At 33.0% G+C, this 19,646-nt stretch overlaps 3 protein-coding genes across 14 annotated transcripts; all 3 read right to left on the minus strand.

The window, feature by feature from the left end:
* Positions 1-1,293: 1,293 nt before the first annotated feature.
* Positions 1,294-6,827, minus strand: LOC137834710 (uncharacterized). Of its 2 annotated transcripts, none has more exons than XM_068642857.2 (6): positions 6,242-6,827; positions 4,870-5,971; positions 4,300-4,569; positions 3,408-4,211; positions 2,633-3,335; positions 1,294-2,309 (listed from the first exon to the last, which is right to left on the minus strand). In XM_068642857.2, exons 1-6 carry the CDS (start codon positions 6,742-6,744, stop codon positions 1,408-1,410), a joined length of 4,284 nt encoding a protein of 1,427 aa, XP_068498958.1. In that variant the 5' UTR covers positions 6,745-6,827; the 3' UTR covers positions 1,294-1,407. The 2 variants fall into 2 exon arrangements, with proteins under 2 accessions (XP_068498958.1, XP_090158828.1); XM_090302702.1 differs by having other exon boundaries at positions 4,300-4,558; positions 6,242-6,780.
* A 2,353-nt stretch (positions 6,828-9,180) lies between these two features.
* LOC137834712 (uncharacterized) lies at positions 9,181-13,701 on the minus strand. 7 transcript variants are annotated; one of them, XM_068642860.1, is made up of 4 exons: positions 13,547-13,701; positions 10,400-11,205; positions 10,193-10,309; positions 9,181-10,109 (listed from the first exon to the last, which is right to left on the minus strand). In XM_068642860.1, the coding sequence occupies exons 2-4, from the start codon at positions 11,144-11,146 to the stop codon at positions 9,405-9,407; spliced, it is 1,569 nt and encodes a 522-aa protein (XP_068498961.1). In that variant the 5' UTR covers positions 11,147-11,205; positions 13,547-13,701; the 3' UTR covers positions 9,181-9,404. The 7 variants fall into 7 exon arrangements, with proteins under 7 accessions (XP_068498961.1, XP_090158763.1, XP_068498960.1 ...); XM_090302637.1 differs by having other exon boundaries at positions 10,193-10,269; positions 13,518-13,701; XM_068642859.1 differs by having other exon boundaries at positions 13,518-13,690.
* Positions 13,702-15,224: 1,523 nt separating this feature from the next.
* LOC137834713 (uncharacterized) lies at positions 15,225-18,862 on the minus strand. Of its 5 annotated transcripts, none has more exons than XM_068642865.2 (3): positions 18,777-18,862; positions 17,218-17,451; positions 15,225-15,912 (listed from the first exon to the last, which is right to left on the minus strand). In XM_068642865.2, exons 2-3 carry the CDS (start codon positions 17,326-17,328, stop codon positions 15,460-15,462), a joined length of 564 nt encoding a protein of 187 aa, XP_068498966.1. In that variant the 5' UTR covers positions 17,329-17,451; positions 18,777-18,862; the 3' UTR covers positions 15,225-15,459. The 5 variants fall into 5 exon arrangements, with proteins under 5 accessions (XP_068498966.1, XP_068498967.1, XP_068498970.1 ...); XM_068642866.2 differs by having other exon boundaries at positions 17,218-17,456; positions 18,777-18,842; XM_068642869.2 differs by having other exon boundaries at positions 17,218-17,456; positions 18,074-18,834.
* Between the last annotated feature and the right edge of the window lie 784 nt (positions 18,863-19,646).

Below are 19,646 nucleotides of genomic sequence, written 5' to 3' on the forward strand. Positions count from 1 at the left end.
CCTAATAAATTGACTTTGCATCAAACTTGTGAATGATTTCTTTCTTTGTCGTCAACGGAATTGTATGGACTCATCATCACAAACAATTCTGTCCATTCATAGAAACCAATAATCACACATATTCTATTCAACTTTTATGATACTAATTAACTACTTTTATGTTACATAAAGAAGTTAAATAACTATTGTGACTAACTTATCTATAATATAAAGTTGATACATATCACCTAATTAATAAAATAACTAATATTTATCTATCTTAAGATTACAATTTTGGAACTAAAATCAAAATTAATATATTTTATAAGAAGAAGAAAAAGTGATTTTAAATTTTATATGAAAAACAATGATCGATTATTATAGAAACAAAAACCAAAACAAAATAAACATCTCAGTGAAGTCTAGACAATGCAGCGGCAATAGTGCAGCAAGACAAAAAAAAAAGTCTTAATAATATATTTTAATACTTTAAATTTGAATTATTTGTTAAAATTTAAATTAATCTTTGTAATCTCCATAATTTGAAAAATGTTTGTTTTAGTGTCTTTGTTTCAAATACTGCCAAATATATATTTCACTAACTCTATTTTGACTATGCCTTCTAAAGATGGAAGTTTTGTACTTCATTTTGTTTTTTTTTAATATTTAGGTTCAATTATATTTTTAGTTTTTGAAATTTAGAAAAAATAATTTTTAGTATTTAATCTCTCAAATTTAGTAAAATATAGTTTAAGTACTTAAATGTTAAATTTGAGAGAATAAACATACTTATAGTAAAAAAAAGGGTTATGATATTTTGACACCCTGGCTCTATCCTAAACCCACAATAAATATTAATATTTATAATAAAAAAATAAAAAAAATCTCTTTAATAAAAATACAAGTTAAATACAAAATATTGTAAAATTATAAATGATTAAAATATTAATATTTATTGAGGTGTAGGATGGAGTATGAGTGTCAAATAAGTATTTTTGAAAATAAAATTATGAGTTTGCTTTTTATTTTTTTGGATCATGCGAAGAGTCTTTATTCGAAGTCTTGGAACCTTAATCAAAGAATTTTGAGAATTTTAAAAGTTTTTGTTTGGATTAATGCTCTCCCTTTGAAATATTAAATTTAAGTAAAATAAAATAACTTTATTGAAAGTAGTTTGTATTAATTATTATAAGTTTATTATTAAAATACAAATAAATACATTATATATATATATATATTATCATTTACACTTTAGTCTATATATACTACATATAATTATGATCTAATGATGATTTACGTATACATGAAGTAAAATTAAGGAATAAAATATATTATATAAGCAGAAAGTCCACAAATGTAGTAAATTCATGGTATGAAAGTATGGAAGCATACATTGGTATATTACTAGTTCACTCATCTTTGACTTAATCAATATTCATCAATTTTTCCATGCCTTAATCCATAGTTAAATTTTTCACCAAGCTTTGACCATTCATCTCTGATATTTGACTGAATTTTCATGGCCAATTCATGTTCATCTCTCAAGTGTGGCACTTGTTCCCTCAACTCATCTCTTTGAGCTTTCAAAATCTTTGCTTCCCCAAACACTTCTCTCTTTCTTTGAGTAGCCATGTTCTTAGCTGCTTGTGAAGCAGAGATGTTAGCTTTAACACCATTTATTTGCTCTTCTAGCTCCCTCTTTCTTTCTTCCAAATAGGCCAACTCATTGCACAACTCATTTTCCATGCACACCACTTCCTTGAAGTGTATCTTGTTAGCTTCAAGACACTTTTCTAGTTCATCAGCTTTCAACAACTTTGCTGTGGTGGACTCCATTTTCTTGCTCTCACATGTGTAATCCCTACTCCAATCAGTGAACTGTCTTGAAACTTGTATTATCAATGATCTTATTTCCACTGATATTCCATCTTCTGCTGGTAAATTTGTGAGGTACTCTAAGGTATCTTTCATTGTACTGTATTCATCAGGGCCCAACAGAGCAGAAAACTGTTTGGTGACACAGTCTTGAAGTGTCTTCAATGCTTTCTTTGTCTCTTCACTTGGCCTTTTGTTGGCCAATTCAGAAACCACTATGAAGTCATTGTTAAGTGACACCACAGAGATCTCATCATCCAGAACAGCATAAAATGCCTCCATGTCTCCATCATCTATAGTCAACAAGCTGGTTTGATTTTCCAAGAACTCAACTGTTGTTGGCAGCACCATGGTGGATCTGTTACTGTTTTGAGGTGTCTGTGTAAAGCTTGTGACTTGGGATTGTGGTTGAGCTTTCACTAGATGATCAGAAACTAGCATGTTTGATCCAGAAGCTACAAGAACAAGAGAAATTTAAAGGAGTTGTTGAGATAAAGCAATGAAGTGAAGTTTTTATTCATGTTTTTGAAGGAATCATGGCATATCATTCCACATTGCATATTGAATTGAAGCAATCTGTCTACTACAAACCAACAAGTTTGTTTTGTACTATAAATTTGATTTTAGATTACCCATAGCATGCTTTGTCAATTGGTTAGAATATTAAAATGGAGCTGGATCAACAAACTACCTAAGTAAATGGACACATGATTTGAAGATAATAACATGAACACTATTGCATGGAAATAATGCATATCCATGTAGATCTCAGGCTTACCCTTGACACCACCAATATCTTCATGAGGCAATGATAACATTGAATCTTTGGTAACACCATTCAATGTCTTTTCATGCAATAAATTCTTATCTTGGTTCTGATCAGTTCCAGTGTGGCATGCAGCTATATCAGGTGTCTCACAACCCTCCAAGTTATTGAAAATGTAGCAGTTATCATCTACTCTTCTGCAATATTGGGAATCTTGTGTTGACCTGATGCTTTTTTCACTCTCTGAATCTAAATCTGCATCAGGATCTGTAAGTAGTATGTCCTCCATGTTAGCTTCTTGCTTACACACATGAACTCCACACCAACTCACACTCACATTTGATGCTCCACTTATCTTCTCACATGAAATCTCAACCTGATTCCAGCCATCCATCAGATATAAATCAAGACTAGGCCAGTGGATGGATGAATGAGTTCTCAAGTCATAGAGCCACACATGATCTGTCACCATATCTGAAAAGCCTCTTGGAATTTCCAATTCATAAACTTCCTCACCATTTATATAAAATCGAATTTCACAGTTAAAAGTCTTCTTCATCTCACTCTCAACCTCAAGAGCAAAGCATATGATAATAACTGGAAACTTTTCTCGCACCCAAAATGTCATATATTCTCCTTTGGTGACATGGTCAAACCATGCTGGAACCCTTGTTCCAGGCACCATAACCTGTAACTCCCATCCCTCAAAAGTTTCCTACACAAGAAAGTTCAAGTAAAAATGGTCGGTGACTAAAGAGCAGGGAGATTTAAGAAAGAAGATGCAAACCTTGTTCAATAATAAATTGGATGACTCTGCAGTCAATGATGTGCAATTTCTTGCATTAATGTATTGCATGTTAGGAGGAAATGCTGGAATTTCTTGGAGTTTCTTACAGTTGTCCAAGTGAAGTAATTCCAAGCAAGGACATTCTTGGATGCAGCTTGGAAGAGATACAAAATTATTTTCTGAGAGTACTACTGATGCTAATTTTGGGAAACTATTGAAAATTATGGGAAGATCTTCATCTACAAGGCCACAGTTTTCTAGATTCAGTGACTGAATGTTACCAAAGGTAAGGGTAGGTTCTCCCATATTTGTCAACTTTGTCAAAAAGTTTCTAAGTTGTGGACAGCCATCCATATCAAGGTTTGTAAGACTTTGAAGCATATCAAAGTTGTGAGGAAGTTCCTTGAGGTTTAAGCAAGATGTCATGCTAAATTCTTGAAGACCAGAAAGGTTTCCAATGGAAGGAGGCAACTCTTTTATACCAGTGCCTTCTATAGAAAGGGACATGAGGTTATCCATTTTCCCCAAAATAGCAGGAAAATTTTGAAGGCTTGAGCACCAATTAAGGATAAGACTTCTCAATGATGTCAACCTGATGGCACTTGGAAAAACCTTAAGCTTAGTGCATCCATAAGCCCTGAACTCAACAAGTTTCTCAAGGAATCCAACAGATTCATGAAGTTCTTCTAAATTTGTACAATAGTCAAGATTTAGTTCTGTCAAATTAGGGACTCTTGAAATTTCAGGTAGTTTTGTCAACAATTCACAGGAACTCAAGTCCATAGAAGTCAAGGAATCCAAATACTGCAAAGAAAATGCTAGTTTAGCATAATTGCAAGTTATGTGAAGAAAGAAACAAAGAAAATTCTACCATGACAAAATGAAACCTTACCTTGAATGGCTCTTGCATTGTAAAACGACTTCCTGACAAGTTGAGCACAACAAGTTTCTTTGGTTGAAAAGTAGATGGCAAAGATGAAGGATATTTCATCCAATCCAGCAACCTTAAGTTGTTTGGAAGATGTTGGGGGCTTCCAAAAAAGTGTCCATTTCTAACTATAAGAATCTGAAGATTTTTCATCTTCTTGAAGGAATCATCTTTCAAGTGTACCATATAGTCATCAGGGAGGTCCACCATCATGCCTTGAATTCTATAAGTCCCCTTTAACCAAAACATGCATAAAACTACATTAAGCTTGAGATTTTTTTATTCAAGTATGTGACAGTTATTATGTTTTAAAGTTTAACCAATCACTTTATCAAACTTACACCATCTTCTAATCACAAACCATCATATCAGGGTAAGTTTGTTAACTGTTATAATAGCTATAAAAAAAATTGCACTAAAAATGACTCTAGATTGATTCATAATGTAAAAACCTTTTTACTGGTAATGCATGCCTATTACACTTCATAAACTTGTGAAACAATGTAAAATAACTAACACACATATGGCTCTTACAGTATTTTCAGTGAGTACTTCAAAAACATCTTCATGATGCCACAATCTACTCCTTTTTCCAGGCTCTATTGGTGAAACTTCTCTAACGATTTCCCTACCCATGTCTTGTATCAGATCATGCATTCTCAATCTGTTATATTCATCAATACTAACAAGAGATCTATCAATAAGTACACTGATGCCAAATGTTGGATAAAAACCACAAGCTTGCAGTGTCTTCTCTACATACTCCACTGTCTCCCCCTTGAAGAAGCAAGCTACATCAAGGAAAATTTCCTTCTCATTCTCTTCTAGATTATCATAGGTTACTCTTAGTACATTCTGAACCTCTCTGCTGGGAATCTTTTCATATTTTCCCAGAGCAGATTTCCACTCTGCCACTGTTTTACCAAACAAAGTAGACCCCATTACTTTCAAAGCCAATGGAAGCCCCTCAGCATAGAGAACCACACGGTTACAAATCTCCAAATAGCCTGCATCAGGTGCCTTCCTTTTGAAGGCACTCCAAGTGAACAGTTCAAAAGCTTCACCATGGTTTAGTTTCTTTACTTCATAGGTTTTGTCAACCTGATGAGCAGCCAGCAAGTGCTTATCCCTTGTTGTTATAATGATCACACTTCCAAAACCAAACCAATCGCGTCCTCCTGCCAGTGCTTGAAGCTGCTCCAACTTGTCAACATCATCAATAACCAAAAGTACTTTTTTGCAACAAAGCCTTTTCTTGATAATAGGGATTCCTTTGTAAATGCTTCCCAGCTTGATGTTCTTGTCCCCAACTGTATCAAAAAGAAGTGATTCTTGAAGTTGCACTAAGCCTTGTCTTTGATTTGAACTTTCTCTTATGTCAGCAAGGAAACTTGTAGCTTCAAACTGGTCAGCAATCAAGTTGTATATCGCCCCTGCAATTGTTGTCTTACCTATGCCTCCAAGTCCATGGATTCCAATGACACGAATATCTTCACCTGGTTCAATATGCAAAAGGGGCATCACTTCTGATATGCGAGTCTCTATTCCAACTGGGTATTCAGCAATGTGCAAAATGGTGTGGTTTAGCTTTTCAGAGGCCTCCTTAATGATCTCTTGGATAAGCTGAAATTCATACCTGACAAAACAAGTAACAAGTTCCCCAACACAATGTGTGAGGGAATTGAAAGCTATGAAGGTAAGAAAATGCTATTGAGTACTCTTTTCTTATTACACAGTTTAAAGAAACAAACATAGAAAGATTTTATTGTATGAAAATGAAGTATTTAGTATATCAAACGCATTATTCAATTCTTGATTTTTTAAGCAATTAGAAGAAACACATGAATGAGAAAAAAAAGGAAAAACTGGTGAATAAAACAAATGCTTAGTACTATTAGTTACATACCCATTTTCTAAGGTCCAACCTGAAAAATTGGCTGCTTCAAACAATGCTCTCTTCCACTTTTGCATCTTTTCCACATTACCCTTGAATCTGACTTCATGCTTGGCCATTGCTGTTCCAAAACTTCCTCTCTGATGGCGCACCTCAGAAGGGTCCACATGAAAGAAAACTGGCCACACAAGTTGGCCTCTTGTTTTGTAACACTCAAGGATCTTTGCAAGCTCATCAAGACACCATGTGGAGGATGCATAGTTTTGAGAGAACACAATGATAGCAATCCTAGACTCTTCAATGGCTGCAAGAAGAGCAAGGGATAACTCTTCCCCTCTCCTAAGCTTATCATCATCAATGAAAACATTGATACCACTTTGGCGCAAACCATGATATAGAAAGCCTGTAAAGCTTCTCCTTGTATCTTCACCTCTGAAACTCAAGAACACATCATAAGTCCATCCACGTTCAAAAGCAGAAGATGAAGAAGCTCCTTCACTCAACATAATTGCCATTAGAACCAAACTTTCTGGCCACAGAAATATGCACCATATTCTTGTGCTCAAGTTAAGGAGGACCCCACAAATTAAAACTAGTTCAATTAAGAGTTGAAAACAACGATTTTAGTGCTCAAAAGATACTATTGCTTTTTAACAATTAGCTTATAGAAGACGCAAGTATGTTGAAGAAATTATTTTATGGTTCTAAACTATCATAAATAATTTCTCAAGTGGTGGAAGTCAAAGTCAAACTTATAATCTCACTTTAAAACTGAACCACTTGAATTGAGAGGGTTGACTAAGATGTCATACCACCCATCATTGTCTCTACCAAACAACCACATTTTGTTCTTCACTTGGGTCAAAATAATTTCAGCCACATGTGATGATGGTGATTATTGTTCTTACTAGATGGTAAATTTTTCCTTGTAGAAATGCTGGACTTTGAGAATAAGATCTATATGAAAACCCTGGTACCAAATGAAAGTTCACGTACACAACTTTTGGAGGATCAAGTAACAACTTTAGAATAATAATGAGTTGTTATTAAGATATAATACTAACATTACTCCTTATTTTCTCAACCATGGATCCGACCCAACTCAGCCTGACTAGTCTAACCTAGTTAGGTCTGAGGTGGTCCGACTCCATTATGTTTAAGATGGATCTGACTTGATTCGGCTCAACATGGATCAGACTCGACTTTACTTAACTAGGACTCGACTCGACTTAATGGGGATACAACTTTTACTTGGGCCACGTGAGTCCAACTCTACTTGACCTAGCGAGAGAAAAACTCTACTTGGATCGATGTGGGTCCAACTCTACACCCAATGTAGACTCAATATGGCTTGATCCAATGTTGAGTTAACTCGACAAAACTTAATTTGAGAAGACTCTAATTGATCTGATATGAACCTGACTTGATTCAATCTAAGGTTGATCCAACTCGACTTGATTCGAGGTGAGACCAACTCGACTCAACTCGAGGTAAGCTCAACTTCATTGAGTCTGAGATGGACCAACTTGATTAAATCCACAAGTTACGTAACACTCTAGTTTGTGATGTGCCTACAATGTCTTCGAATTCTGATCTCATATTTCACATCAGTCTTTTTTTTCTTCCAGCTCATTGACACTCAACCATATAAGTGATGATAAGTGCATGGATTTGAGATGTGAATCTCCTACCTCAGTGGCTAGTTAGATAAATAAACTTTATGTAAAGTTAAAATGTAAAGTTTTGATAAATAAACTTTATACTGAGTTGCACTAAATACTTTTTAATATTTATTTTCAGTATGTGACTATTCTCGTGACAAAGTTTAAAAATATTTTGGTTAGTGAGCAATAAAATTCATTTTTTACAACATAATTAGTAAAACATGTCTATAAAAATTATTATTATTATTATGAAGAAGAAGAAGAATAAATTCTAATGTTTATTATATTTTCTTTATGATACGGGAAACTGATGATAAACATTTTGTAATTTTAAGTTTTTGAAAAATATATTTAATTCGCTTTCAATTTAAATATGCTTTCTATCAATATCTTAAAAAATTAATAAAATAATAGACATTTAAAAGTAGATTATATAAAATTTTATAAATGTGTTTGTTACATTAAAATGGCCCCTAACAAGGATTCTGTCCCTGGACCTATTATGATACTAATAACAAATAAAATGGAGTTATTAGGAATATATAAAAACTTTTAAAAAGTACAATGGTGAGGAAGAAGTTAACATGTTGATGTGGCAAAAAATGTATTTTAATCATTAAAAAAGTTATAATGGTAATGAATAACATAACTCCTCCAAGAGACAAAATTGCATATTTTCATCATAATATTAACATTTCAAAATAAAAAAAATAAAATAAAAATAAAAATAAAAATTATATATATATATATATATATATATATATATAACACGTATATCTTTAAAGGTAATACAAACATATATTATTTTTTTTGTTTTATTGAATGTTAGGAAATAGAGAATTTTTTTTTGTATCTTTTATTGAAATGTTTCTTCCTGCACCCCATAAATGTTTTACCTGTAGTCATCAATTTCGAAATTTAAAATTTAATTTTCATAATATAAAAGTGAATTCCATAAATTTAAAACCAATCTTAGAACATTAAAAAGCAATGTGTTTCTGAAGATGCAATCATTCGGTGTGATTAAAAACTTTAAAACCTAATCTCCATTTACCTGTCAACCGTTCTGGTCATGAACACATTGGCAAAATAATACATTTTTCAAGACAAAAATACTGAAAATTATACAGGGTATCCAAACATATCCTACAGAAATTATAAGCTTGCAAAGCATAACATCCTGACTTTAAAAAATAATTTGAAATGTTGCTTGTTTATCTTCCTATCTGCCGAGGCAGCACATGCCAATAAGCCAGAAGTCACAAATTGTGAAAGTTACAAAGCAACTGGTGTCTGCAAGGAAAATTGTCATTAATGATCAATGCCACTTTGCACATCAAATCCCAAACACAGTGAATAAATGACACTTTCCCAATTCAGAGGGTTGCCTAAGAAAAAAATTATGTAGGATTCATACAGTTCTTTTTTAATGAAATAGAGTCAGTCACCATAATAGATGATAGCCCTAAGTAACAGATTATAAAGGAAGATTTCAGAAGTGCTTGTTTGATTTAGCGAAGTGAATATGAAGGACCAGCAAAAGAGTAACGGGATGAAACTGGCACAGCAGAAGCTTCCAAACTGTCCTGATAGTGCTGCATCCGATTGTATTCAGACAAAGCATCAGCAGCAGAATATGTTGAGTAAAGCCTATCTTGAACAGCCTCTCTCCTTTGCAAGCTCTCACTTTGAATCAAGGTTCTTCCCCCTGCCAAATAAGAGCCTGAAGAGATTTCCTCTCTAGGTGGAAAATAAGGATCCCTTGGTGAAGCACCATAGTGATACGGGTCATAAGGATCATCTGCATGTTCAGAAATTCCACCATGCAAATAGGTCTGATGCTCACTCTCATTCAAATGACGATGATTTACATGAAGACTTTCTCTGTGGGAAGGGGCAATTGTACTGTACAGAGGGTCCACATGATGACGGTGATCTCTTTCATAATCCCTCTCATAAGGATCCCGTGTAGGATTAACTTGGGAGGGTGGTATCACATTCCTTCTGTCTCCTTGGAGACCATAAGCTCGGTAACTCTTCTCAGTAAGAAATAAATCACGAGGAATTTCCTCTTGCCGTTCAATTAGGGGATCACCTTCCCTGCGCAAATGAGACCATAATCCCCTATCACGAAATGTTGCTTTTGGAGGTGAGCGAACAGGCTGCAAGCCTGAACGAACATCGACTGGTCGGAAAAGTTCAGTGAGCTTCCTAACCTGAAATGTGACATTTGAATATATCAACGGTGAAGAATAAAAGGAACTGAAACTAGCCCACCAGAGGCATATTTGGTTCTCACTTGTCGAGCAGTAAGTTCTGTTTTAAACTTGTGTTTATCATTGTAATTTTCCTGGATCGCCTTCTTGAAAATGCTTTCTGGTAATGGGAAACAATCAGAAACAACATTGAACCGCACCTGAAGGTTGCACCATCAGCACATGACTCATAATAAACAAAGACAGTATTGGGACAAATTAGATAGGAAAAGTAGATGAGAGCAAGTAACCTGAGCAGGAAAGCTACCACCAAAAGCTCGGGGTTCGAGTTTCATACCACCAGAAGATGAAGCTTTGTAAATCCCATACAACAGCCTCAGATCAAAATCATAAAGAAAAAGCTTAGTTCCAGGCTTGATACTTAGAACAATGTCTTTCTTAATAGCTGAAACACCCATGACGCGATAGTGGAAACAGTCGGGCTTTGTCTTCCCACTACACATAAAGATGAAACCAGCAGGTTTTTGTCTCTGTTTTTCACTGGAATTGGTGTTGTCTGCACCACTATGATTATTTTTGTTTATTCTACTCCCACCACCTTGGTCAGACCCTGTATTCTTCTGCTTCTGTTCACTCTTATCCACCTTAATGATCTTATTATTTTCAGCCCGATGGCTCTTCTCAATAGGACTTCTCTCATTAATGACGTTCCTATGTTGACCTGCCTTCTCGTTATTCCTTCCATTCTCTTCACTCTTGTCTTTTGGCAGTTCATCACTATTGTCCATTACTTTTTTGTTCTTTCTAAGCCTTCTCTTTTCCCCAATCTGTTGAGAACCTTTATTTATCTTGGCTTTTAACTTAGCATCCTTGATTTTCTTATCAATTTTAGATTTAGCCTTCAATGATCGTGGAGTATTCTTGTTTTTCTGCCCTGGTTTACTAGATCCTTCAGCAGGATTAGTTTCCTTACCCTTTTCTGATGATTGAGGATTAGAAGCCCCCTCTTTATTCTTATTTTTCCTGTTTTGTCCCATATTACACCGGTACTGGTACTGAAGTAGACAAATTTCAAAATGTTAAATGTTACTGAAACCTGAAACCAGTAAACAAAAAGCAACAGCAGATCAATTAAGAGGCTAAGATTGAAGAAGAAAAAAGGGAGGTGTCAAAAGAATCTCTAGATATTTTTAAATCAGAAAAAGTATTTCTTGGTTGATTTTTTAATTTTGAAATTATTATATTATTATATTTTTAGATTTTAGATTTTTACTTATTTTTTATTCTATCAAAACATTATTGAGTAAAAACTGATGATGCAATCATATAGTTATTTAAATAATTATTTTTAGAAAAGACAGTAACAAAAAGTAAAAAAAAAAGCTTGGTGCATATATAAAAAAACAGGTTTTAAACAGAAAAAGTGTTGGGTCACACCAGACTTTTAAAAATGCGGTGCAAATATAAGGAGGATTGTACAGATGGTACCCATGCATTAAAATGGGTGACATGGTGTTTTCCGAATTTATAATTCCAAATCAAACAAAATCAGTGGATCTCACTTTTCTTTTGAAATTGGTACCAAATGGTGCAGTGATAGAGCAGCACAAGACATGCACATTCAAAACAGATAGCATTAAGAGCACATGCCATTGGGAGTGAGGAGAGGTTGAAAGGTGAATAATTTATACTTCATATTTGGTTAAAAACAATCACTAAGTGCAAAAGTTAACAAACAAGAAGGAAATACATAACTGGCAAGAGAATGAGGGCATATAAATTAATAAATAAATTGATGTAAAAAAAAAAGGAAAAGGAGTTGGAATTTGTTTGAATGGAAAAAAGAGACTAGATAGAGGCTGAGAATTTTGAAGTCATCACAGTGTGAAAAAGAGTTTCAGACTTGTTTTTACTAATGAACAGAGCATAGATAACAGAGTCGGAAATCAAGTTGAGATGTGAAAAGGTTAACTAGAAGTAGTCAAAATTGAGATCTTACATAAGATTAGAAAGTAAAAAGGAAGATAAATTGTGTACAGAATGTAAAAGAGTATATAAAAGATAAAATCACATTTGAACACTCGTGCAAACACACAAACATATATAAAGACTAGCTGTTAAGAGGGTAGAACCAAAACTGACAAGTACTCCACCGAAAACCCATACTACTCAATGAGAAAATGGCTTGCTTAAAATTAAGGAAAATGAAAAACTACCCACTAAAAGAATTGAAACCATGCTTTAGTAATTGCCAACAGAATTACTTAACACTGAACCATGACATTTCATAAATATGTGATAATAATAATAATAAATATTCATAATTTTAGTCATAATGTCACCTTTGCAGTCCATGTGGATCAACAAGTTTACCAGTGACCCATTTTGACCAATTAATCTAATACCCTCAACTGAGTTGATAATCAACCCATCAATATAATACTGTCCATTCAGCCACCCCAGCAACCACCTCACAGAACCCAACCACCTTCCCTTCTCCCAGAAGGGAGACATGCCAGCTGCTTCTTCTACAACCCTAGGCAAGGACAGAAGTTGCAGAACAGGGAGCCCGGAAAGCTGCAGCTGCATGCTACCAAGGATTTACATATACATGCAACCAGAACAGGCCAGAAGAGATGTGTAAGAGAAGTGGGAAATGAAAGAGATAGGTAACACGTTTTCAGAAAAAACAGAATAGCATTCCTATCCTGGCTTCTATTTGAGACACTACAGCCACATCACCAAGCCACACTGCCATGGAGGCCCTCGGCAACGGGCTGCTAACTCACCGCGGCACTAGGGCCCTATTCTTAACCATGGTTTTGAATTAAACTAAACGTGCCATAATCAGACGACATTGAGACAGTAGTCATTCCAAAACCCAACCACAAGAATCATACTTGTGTGGGGACTGGGGTGTTATAGTTAAGGGTTTATCTGCGTGAACAATACTTTGGTTGAAGTAGCGAAGAAATTACTAAATTTAAAAAATCACAATAAGATTAAAAATTTACCAAGAAACATGTAGCCAGAAGATTCTCTTCCCAATACCAATTCACTAGACTGTCTAATGTACCTCGTACCACTCCAATTACAAAAAAAAAAAAGACACGCAACAAAACGAGTAAAGGCTTCATAGAAAGTGAATACAAAAGCATAATCAAATACAACCCTGATTTAATTCAAACAATCCAAAAACGAAACCCTAATTCCACTCAAATATTTAAACAAACAAAAACCCAAAATTAGCACGAGAGAAAGCAGCTAGCACAGCTTATCCACATAAATACTAAGCAATACATGCCAAAATATCTCCCGCATCTCAAAAACCTATGTTCTAGATATACAAGTTTCAAATTAAGGTTCATTCCTTCACCAATAAATTCAAAGAGCAATTAGAGAGAAAACCTGAGAGATCAATCGAAAGAAAGGGTTACCCAAGCAGAGAAGGAAGTGCCTGCAATTCTGCGATTGAAACTTTCTCAACTACCCAAAATCCTGTGTTTCTTTCTTCCAATCCCTATTCTATCCTCCTAAAACATTTAACTCAATTTTCTTATTCAGGTATTATTAATATGCTTATTTGTTACCCAGAACACCATATTTATTTTAGTTATTTATATAAAATTTTATGTTGACAAATTAAATATACTGATTCCAATAAACAATTATCATGTTATCATATAAAAAAATATAAAGATTAAACCAAAATTAATATACTAAACAAAACGTTATACACAGTATATATCTATTAATAAAAAACTTTAAAAGAAAACTAGATGAAAAAATTTATTATACTAAAAATATAAATAAATTATTAATTATTTTGTTTATCTATACTTGATTTCTCACAAATAACTATCAAAATTAAAAATATCAATAGATAATTTTTTTATAAGTAAATAAAATGCTATTATATTCCGTTCACCACTTATTTAAGTAAAAATGTTTTAGTGTTAAGTCAAAGGGATTTGAAGATAAGTTAATTCGTTTTTATATTAGAAAATACAATTTAAAATATTAGAACGGATAATACTTATTAACTATTTAAATATATCGAGTTTATTTTTTTATATATATATAATGTTAGTAAAAAACATTGTTATTGTTTATATTATTTAGATTTAATTATTCGTTGAGTTAGATTTTAGAGAAAAATATAATAAACTAATTTTTATGATCAATAATTTGTTGGATAAAAATTACAAAGAATATTTTATAATTTTTAGTTGGTGTAAACATTTTTATTAATTTACAATTTTTTTTTCAAAATTATCTCTTAAATAGCATGTTTAGCCTAAACATTTAAATTTTTCCTATAAAAAGAAATGTACTTCTGTTTGAAATTAAGATTTAACGAGTAATTAAGTTTGATTATTATTTAAAAAAATATATAGTGTATTTTACCCAAATGAGTTTATTAGTATTTATTTTATATAGACATTGATTTAGTAATTAAAAATATTTATTATCCTTTAGTAATTGGTGAATCTTAAAATATATAACAATTTTTTGAAACATATAATAAATATTCAAATTTTTTGTCATTTTTTTTAATATTCTCTTTGTTTTTCTTGAATCACCTTTTTCTCATGGTAACAATGAGGTCTCAATATGCTTTCATAATCAAGTACACAGTCAATAGTGTTATGCAAACTTCAAGAAAACAAATTACACGGTAAAAGTTATTTGAATTTAATTGAATTTTGAAATATAATTAATAATATTTTGTGCAATAAATAAAGTTAACAAAAACACACACAAAAAAATTATATTATAAATTCATAAATGTTATTTAATGCATGTGACATTAGTGATTATTACTTGTAATTTTGGATCTTTGAAAAAAATATTTAATTGAATATATTTTATATAAATGCATTTTCTATACTTTTTTTAGTTAATTTTAAAAACTACAAATATTTTATATAAATATCAATATTTATATATCTACTGAACAGCATATATTGAATATGTCAATATATGTTCAAAGATGAAGTAAATTCTTGTATTAGTGTGAGGACCCAATTTAGTTCACAGCTGAACAAGTGCAAAGAGAGAAATAAAATATGACAAATGTTGTGCAGCATACAAACCCTTTAGCCTCCAAGGCAGTGACAGTGGAACCAGGAGTTATCCAATTGCATGCATGGATTTGAAAGATATTTCTTAGTTATAATTTTCCCAAATTACTAGCCCAAAAATATAGCAACATGAAAACATATTTGTCTATCTTCCTATCCATTGAAGGAGTATATGGTAACTGATAAATCTTAACTAGCCACAAGACCAAACCAGTAATCACCAATTGATATCAAACTGATAGCCACAAAATCTTGAGTGATTCAACTCAGTCCAGATAAACCTTGACATCAATCCCATTATCAATAAGTGATTGAACTACAGCTCTGATTTTCCCTTCAAACTTGTCCCTTTCCCTTGGAGTATAGGAAGCAGTGTAAACATCAGCTTCTCTTGCTCTTTCAGATAAAATCTTACCTACGGATATGCATGCTGGTATGTCTGAACGAGACCTGAGAACAGCTTTTATGTCCTTGGAGTTGGTACCAGCAACTGCAACCTGTTTGCTTGTCATTCTGTGAGTGAGTGAAGCTGATACAAAGCGTTTTGAGATAAACACATCAAGGGTAAACGGTTCCATGTAGGCAATCGTTCTTTGTTTGAAAGATATGTGCTTGTGTGGATTCTTTGACTTCTTCCCTTTTTGGTATGTGTAAGGTCTGCTATTGTCATCATCAAGGAAATCCTCAACCCCAAAAAAGCTTCTAGGTGCCATGTGCGTCTGTACAAAAGAAATGAACTAAAAATGAGTATTAATACTTCACAAATGATTCACCTCAAATTGGCATTTCAGGCCTGTTAAACTTTATGTTTCAATTGGATAGAATTCACACTAGCTACTTGGTATGGTAACTTTGCACATAAAGTGCTACATGTCCTGTTGAAAGACATAGTTACATAATGAACTGCAAGACAATGCTTGGTAGTTGATATTAAAGTTGTCAAACCAGAGAGTTTACAAAAATTCACATAGCTTTAGTAAACTCAATCAAGTAGATTCGACTCGTACAAGTTTACCCAACCTAATATAAAAAATAATATTAAAATAATTCAATATTTTCACTTTGTAAAAAAGAAAAGTAGCAAATCACAGTAATACGGTATCATAATACATTAGTACTATATAAGATTAAACAATATAGATGACTAAATCATATATAAATTCATAAAAGCATCAGTTCCTAATGTGAAAACAATTCAGAGAGGAATTGATTTCTTCAAATAATTTGAGCCTAGTAGTAAATTAGTCGTTGTGGAGGTAAAAGTTAGACAGAAATTACATTTGATCTCAAAATTGTTAACACGAGTTTACCCAAATTTACTCAAAAAAGAATTTAATAGCAAGTTAATCTATCTAGGATTGTAAACTCTATAGAGTTTACAACTATGGTTGATTTGATACAGTACATGTATATGTGGGATCAATGAATTCACACAAGTGCTTAATAATCTCTAACTAACCGCTGCGTAACATAAATCCTTTTCCAACTATCAACCAATGCCCCTCACAATCTTTAACTGATGCACTACAATTTAAAACCAGAACCCTTTAATATCACACAATAATATCATCTGTTATACTATGTAACAAACCTAAATTACTGAATTTACTCCTCCTGTAGTATACCTTCCAAACTTTATTTCTTCTATTAAACTTAGGCTCATTCCTAACTATATTTAAAAGCTAAAAACAATTATCTGATTATCCCAGGCAAACTTAACCCTTACAACTTTATAAGCTTCAGGATTTCCTTCTTCCTTTGAAAGGAATTATTTCATTTACTTGAAACAACATGAAAATGAAGTGTTTCATTATCATTTGTTTTCGACATATATTTAACTGGTTTCCCCCAAATGTGGTATTCAATAATGTCTTCTTATTTATAAACCAATGAAGGTTGCCCCCAAAGTTGGACACTTGTATCAAGATTAAACCAAATTCTACTATTTATTAAACAGACAAAAAGGAAATTCTACAGAAAAATAATTTAAATCGTGCTTTGAAAGGAGACATAAGAGACTTTACCTGTCCATTGTGGAAAAAGCACGAAGGCACATGAATACAAGGAAAAACTCTGTTTCCTTCAAAAGCATAAGCACTGGTTCTGCAAATTCTGCCAATTGCTTGTTTCAACATGTTTCCCTGAACCCTATAATAACTCCTCTTAACTGCCTATGGAGTGCAGGATTGTGTTGGTGTCTTCTTAGGTCGTTTTGAGTTTCCACGGTTTCTCAATGCTCCCCCATACCGCTTCAAAGACTGGACTACAAAGTAGTGGGTTGGGCCATATTAGAGTTATTTGTGTCTTTATCTAACATAGGTTCCCAGGAATGTCATTTTTCTAAAAATAAACCAAACATTCTCAACTTAAAATTCCTGGGAAGATAAAAACTATTCACAAATAAAAAAGTACCAAACTTATGCTACCAAAGTAGTAATAATATATATATATATATAATATAATTATTTAAAAAAGTTACGATATATGTTAAAAATTAAAAAAAAAAACTTTTAAGAGTCACTTGGGCTTGCATAGACCCTCATATGGGTTTTGCCCCTTTCAACTCCAGCCTTCTAGTCATTTCAGTCACTAAATTCCAAAGTGCACAGGAACACCTGATAGGCACTTGGAGACCCTCCCTTTAAAGACTAGCTGTTAAGAGGGTAGAACCACAACTGACAAGTACTCTACTGAAAACTCATGCTACTCAATGGGAAAATGGCTTGCTTAAAATTAAGGAAAATGCAAAACTACCCACCAAAAGAATTGAAACCATGCTTTTGAAATCGCCAACGGAATTACTTAACACTGAACCATGACATTTCATAAATATGTGATAATAATGATAATAAATATTCATAATTTTGGTCATAATGTCACCTTTGCAGTCCATGTGGATCAACAAGTTTACCAGTGACCCATTTTGACCAATTAATCTAATACCCTCAACTGAGTTGATAATCAACCCGTCAATATAATACTGCCCATTCAGCCACCCCAGCACCCACCTCACAGAACCCAACCACCTTCTCTTCTCCCAGAGACATGCCAGCTGCTTCTTCTACAACCCCAGGCAAGGACAGAAGTTGCAGAAGTGGGAAATGAAAGAGATAGGTAACACATTTTCAGAAAAAAACAGAATAGCATTCCTATCCTGGCTTCTATTTGAGACACTACAGCCTCAACACTAAGCCACACTGCCAAACAATACTGTTCCATTGGTTGAAGTAGAAAATAAATTAATTCAAACAATCCAAAAACGAAACCCTAATTCCACTCAAATATTCAAACAAACAAAAATCCAAAATTCTCTGCAGGTAACTTATCCACATAAATACTAAAAGGCAGACAAGAAGCAATACATGCCAAAATGTCTCCCGCATCTCAAAAACCTATTTTCTACATATGCAAATTTTCAGGTTTTGAAAATTGGAACCTCCAAAATCTACTGAAATTCATTAAATTAAGGTTCTATGTGTTCCTCAACCAACAAATTCAAAGAGCAATTAATCATCTAAACCACGCCACAGGCAACTACGGACGGAGTTACAAACGATAACAAGTAGTTGTAGAAGGAGAGAACCTGAAAAGAGGGATGAAAACGCAAGCAGAGAGTGGTGCGGTACTTCTGTTTGAAAATTAAAAAAAAAAAAAAAAGTACCTCATGCTTATTTTATGAATACTTTCAACTTAATTAAACTAAAAGATTTAACGAGTAATTAAAAAATTTTATTATTTAAAAAAGTGTAAATAAGTGTATTTTACCTTTATTAGTATTTATTTTCTATAGACATTGATTTAGTAATTAAAAATATTTATTATCCTTTAGTAATTGATCAATCTTAAAACTATTACTATATACATAATTAATAACTTAAATTTTAAAATATATAATAAATATTCAATTTTTTGTCATTTTTTTAATATTCTCTTTATTTTTCTTGGATCACCTTTGTCTCTATTTTTCTTGGATCACCTTTGTCTCATAGTCAAGTATATAGTCAATAGTGTTATGCAAACTTCAAGAAAACAAATTATATATCAAGATTAGAAATCACAGTTTTATTCAAACACTTGGAAAATGTTCAAAATTCTCATAGATGTAGAGATTGTAAATGAGAGAATACAACATAAGAACAGAATCTAGGGTTTTAAGATAGGGGAAGATACACAATGAGTAAAGTTGTGTAGAGCTTCGATGAGCAAACACAAAATTAAAGGACAAAGGCTGAGAATGGAGCACGAATCGAAACTTATGATGATAAACTTGAAGAGGTTGGCCTCCTTTGAAGAAGAGAAGCATCATTGTTATAGAGTGTATTGTGTTGCCGTGAGTGAGAGATGAGTAGAAAAAACGTTGTCAAGAGTGAGAGATGAGTAAAAAAAGTGTTACCCAAGTCCCACATCGAATAATATGAGATGTTCAATGGAACGTGTTATGTTACAATTTTTC

This window comes from Phaseolus vulgaris, chromosome 5 (assembly GCF_051622355.1).
Source record: "Phaseolus vulgaris cultivar YP4 chromosome 5, ASM5162235v1, whole genome shotgun sequence".
Classification (NCBI taxonomy): Eukaryota; Viridiplantae; Streptophyta; class Magnoliopsida; order Fabales; family Fabaceae; genus Phaseolus; species Phaseolus vulgaris.

What these genes read in the sequence shown, in the direction of transcription:
- LOC137834712 (XM_068642860.1), bottom strand. Translation starts at nt 11,146, where the DNA reads ATGGGACAAAACAGGAAAAATAAGAATAAAGAGGGGGCTTCTAATCCT. An exon ending in GTGGTAGCTTTCCTGCTCAG is followed by an intron (nt 10,310 to 10,399) that starts GTTACTTGCTCT and finishes TGCAACCTTCAG; the next exon opens with GTGCGGTTCAATGTTGTTTC. An exon ending in CAGAACTTACTGCTCGACAA is followed by an intron (nt 10,110 to 10,192) that starts GTGAGAACCAAA and finishes GTCACATTTCAG; the next exon opens with GTTAGGAAGCTCACTGAACT.
- LOC137834710 (XM_068642857.2), bottom strand. Translation starts at nt 6,744, where the DNA reads ATGGCAATTATGTTGAGTGAAGGAGCTTCTTCATCTTCTGCTTTTGAA. An exon ending in CAATGCAAGAGCCATTCAAG is followed by an intron (nt 4,212 to 4,299) that starts GTAAGGTTTCAT and finishes TTTTCTTTGCAG; the next exon opens with TATTTGGATTCCTTGACTTC. An exon ending in AGATATTGGTGGTGTCAAGG is followed by an intron (nt 2,310 to 2,632) that starts GTAAGCCTGAGA and finishes TTGTTCTTGTAG; the next exon opens with CTTCTGGATCAAACATGCTA.
- LOC137834713 (XM_068642865.2), bottom strand. Translation starts at nt 17,328, where the DNA reads ATGTTGAAACAAGCAATTGGCAGAATTTGCAGAACCAGTGCTTATGCT. An exon ending in GCTTTTTCCACAATGGACAG is followed by an intron (nt 15,913 to 17,217) that starts GTAAAGTCTCTT and finishes TCTTTTGTACAG; the next exon opens with ACGCACATGGCACCTAGAAG.